We start from the raw sequence: 3975 nt of genomic DNA, 5'->3' as shown, positions 1-3975 counted from the left end.
CCTCTGAGAGCTCACACAAAGAGCTCTTGCACAGTTAGAGTAGGAAGGGGGGGAAGGGAAGGGGCGGAGCCCAGGCCAGCGCATGCGCATTGCGACAGGAGAACATTGAGAGCCAGAACAAGTGCCATAACCTGAGCTGGATCCTCCTCTGCTTTCACAGTTTAGTTGTTGCTGCCCTATTTCCGGGCCTCAACCCTGTCCCATTCTCAGCACAGCCGGGACCTCAGCCAGCCAGCACCATGTTCAGCAAGTCGACCAAGGGGATAGAACGTAAGAAGTCTTATCTTTTCATGTCTGTGGCCCAGAGATTGGGGCAGCTATATTTGGAGAAACTTCTGCCGCTCGAGGAGACGTACCAGTTTGACAGGTTCCACTCTCCATCACTCGTGGAGGCCGACTTTGATAACAAGCCCATGGTGCTTCTGATGGGCCAGTACAGCACAGGCAAGACAACCTTTGTCAGTTACCTCCTCGAGCAGGAATTCCCGTGCATGCGCATTGGGCCTGAGCCCACCACTGATGGCTTCATTGTCCTCATGCATGGTGAGGCCGAGAATGTTATGCCAGGCAATGTCGCTGTGGTGGACCGACGCTTCCCCTTCCGCAACCTCACCAACTTCGGCAACGCCTTCCTCAACCGCTTCGTGTGTGTCCAGCTACCCAACGAGGTCCTGGAAAGTATCAGCATCATTGACACCCCAGGAATCCTTGCTGGAGAGAAACAACGGGTCAGCAGAGGTTATGACTTCAGCGCGGTCCTTCAGTGGTTTGCTGAGCGAGTGGACCTCATCATCATGCTCTTTGATGCCCATAAACTGGACATCTCAGATGAGCTTTCTGAGGCAATCAAAGCCCTCAAGAACTATGAAGATAAGATGCGAGTGGTGCTGAACAAGTCTGACCAGATTGGGACTCAGCAGCTGATGAGGGTCTACGGGGCCCTAATGTGGTCCCTGGGCAAGATCATTAACACCCCTGAAGTGATGAGGGTGTACATAGGGTCCTTCTGGTCCAAGCCCTTCTTGAATACTGAGAACAGCAAGCTCTTTGAAGCTGAGGCTTTGGATCTCTTTAGGGACATTCAGAAGCTGCCCCACTATACTACTGTTAGGAAAATGAATGACCTGATCAAGCGAGCCAGGCTGGCCAGGGTTCATGCCTACATCATTGGCACCCTCAAGAAAGAGATGCCTATGTTTGGTAAGGAGAACAAAAAAAGGGAGCTGCTCAACAACCTGAAAGATGTTTATCAGAAAATTGAACGAGAGTATCATATTTCTCCTGGAGATTTCCCAAGCATTCCAAAGATGCAGGAATTGCTTCAGACTCAAGATTTCTCCAAGTTCCAGAGCTTGAAGCCCAAGCTCTTTGAAAACCTGGAACAGATGCTGTCCAAAGATATAGCTCGGTTGATGTTTATGATGAGAGAAGAAGAGGCTGCTGCTGCTGCTGCTGCTGCTGCCACTGCACAAGCTGCTGCCCTTTTGGAGGAGGCCACAGGGGGCCTGGCTTTACCTAACGTGATACTATAAATGGTCTCTTTGACCATGACTACAGTAAGGGGACTAGAGAGACAGAGATAGATAGATAGATAGATAGATAGATAGATAGATAGATAGATAGATAGATAGATAGATAGATAGATAGATAGATAGATAGATGGATGGATGGATGGATGGATGGATGGATGGATGGATGGATGGATGGATGGATGGATGGATGGATGGATGGATGGATGGATGGATGGACGGACGGACGGATGATAGATATTTAATTTCTTTTTCCCAAGTCAGCCAAGACTACACACCCTTTCCCAGTGTTTACTTCTAAAGGCCCCATATATGAATTTTTTGTGGTGATATGTGAGATTTGGACAGCTGCCATTTAAGACTACTGTGAATATACACATTCTCCCTCCATCCAAATATTTTTTCTTGGTATCATGTTACTTAAATTGATGTATTTTCTTGGAAGCTCCATTATTATGTAGTGCTAAGCATGATTTTCTAATAGGCTCACCCCCATATAGGACCCCTATAATATGCATTTGGAAACATTTCAAACTGGCTGTATCATTAGTCTCTTTTTCTCATGTCAGAGCATCTCTAGTCTAGAGCCTGATAAAAGATGATTCCCTAATTTTCAATTTGTTTGGGGACAGGCCACCATTTATTAAACAAACAGGGAGATCACTTCAAACAGAGAGGACACTCAGAGCTAAGTGATATATTTCTTCAACTGATAGCTAGTGACCTTTCAAGATGAAAGGATAATAGTCTACACAGAGAAAGGGGAGAAAGCGCTGTGTGCTATTTACAAAGTTTAGAGGTCATTTGGCTACACAGAGAAAAGGATACAATGGAGGCTGCAGAAAACACTAGAGTCAAGCAGGGTTGTTAGTCTAGATATTCTTCTAAGTCTGACCATTCAGTATTAGCCCTCCTCTTTTAACAAACCCCTCTGTTCCCCAAACTAAGGACGAGTTCTGTTTATTGTCTGACTGGGTCTACAGTTATATATCAGCTGTCTATCTATGGCCTTTTTAAGTGTGCAAGTAATTGGTCCAAACCAGGAGCCAAATGCCATTTCTAACTCATTCAGCATGCTAGTGATCATATGACAGAGCTGAGAGAATATGATGGAGGTCTCATAAAACAAAGTAGGATATTATTCCCAGTCAAGTCTTGTGGCTATATGCACCTCTGTTTGCAAGCACAATTAGAGTCTTTGTTTCCCTTCTGATCCTGGGAGTCAGCTTGACTATCCCAATGACAAAACTCAAAGGAGTTTCCCACAGTCTTTCTAAAGCATCCTATCCCATATAGAGATGGCTCTGTCTTCGACACATGGAAAAAACAAAACAAAACACTTTGGACAAAAATTAGGAATTTCTTCCATTTATTGAGGGAAATTAAAATGAGGTCCTGCTTTCATACTTTTATCGACAATGGTGAAAAAACACGTTATTCATTATATTTCATCTGAAGTTAGCCAAATTTTGATCATTTTAGATTTTGTTAAATCTCTTGTTGTAAATGCAAATATCCAATTTATACTCATTATCTATATTCATAACAATCCTGGGAGGTAACTACTATTATTACTATCGGCATCCTCATTTTACAGGTGGGGAAACTGAGTCAGTAAATGACTTGCCTCAGAGTCAGAGAACTAGTCAGTGTCTGATGCTGAATTTGAATTCAGGTTTTCCTGACTCCAGGTCCAGGGCCCTTATGCACTGCAACACCTAGCAGGCTCATAAGGAGGAGGTTGAACTAAATGGGGGCTAAGGTCTCTTCCAGCTCAAATTCTATGAATGATTAATTTTTTATGGTTTTAGAATCCAGTATTCTAAAATTTGACAGTATAAAAGGTAGGAGCTATAGTAAGTGGCATGTTAAAGCATTTTATGTAAAGTTCTATGCAAAATGCAAATTTAAATTTGTACATGAGGGGCCTTAGAAACCCATCTATTCTAACTCATTTTGCCAATAAGGAGACTTTTTTTTTTTTGTGGGGCATTGAGGGTTAAGTGACTTGCCCAGGGTCACATAGCTAGTAAGTGTCAAGTGTCTGAAGCTGGATTTGAACTCAGGTCTTCCTGAATCCAGGGCCGGTGCTTTATTTATTGTACCACTTATCTGCCTCCAATAAGGAAATTTTTTGTTTGAAATGCTTATATAAAGAAAATCTGGGCAATCTGAAGCTATTAGTGGGAAACCCATTATTGCCTTCATGTTGCCACATTGTTTTAAATGACATCCTCCAGGCACTAGATTTTTTTAATTTAAAAATTAAATAACCCTATAATGTTGGCAATGTGAATTTACCACTGTGGCCAGTGTTATAGATTGTGTTTAATTTTGAAATTAAAAAATAAAAGTCCAGAATTCTAGAAGAAAGGATTTCAAATTAATTATGCTAATGTGATATTAGAAAATAAGCTTCCAAAATAGTGATACATGAAATTCACAA

At 42.5% G+C, this 3975-nt stretch overlaps 1 protein-coding gene across 1 annotated transcript; it reads left to right on the top strand.

Annotated features, from left to right (window-relative positions):
• The first annotated feature begins 239 nt into the window (after window positions 1-239).
• Window positions 240-1532, top strand: LOC122755149 (EH domain-containing protein 1-like). Its single transcript, XM_044003497.1, has one exon. It carries the CDS (start codon window positions 240-242, stop codon window positions 1530-1532), a length of 1293 nt encoding a protein of 430 aa, XP_043859432.1.
• Window positions 1533-3975: the final 2443 nt, after the last annotated feature.

Source organism: Dromiciops gliroides, chromosome 4 (assembly GCF_019393635.1).
Source record: "Dromiciops gliroides isolate mDroGli1 chromosome 4, mDroGli1.pri, whole genome shotgun sequence".
Taxonomy (NCBI): domain Eukaryota; kingdom Metazoa; phylum Chordata; class Mammalia; order Microbiotheria; family Microbiotheriidae; genus Dromiciops; species Dromiciops gliroides.
The sequence above is the reverse complement of the archived record's forward strand: the minus strand, read 5'-3'. Positions and strand labels throughout refer to the sequence as shown.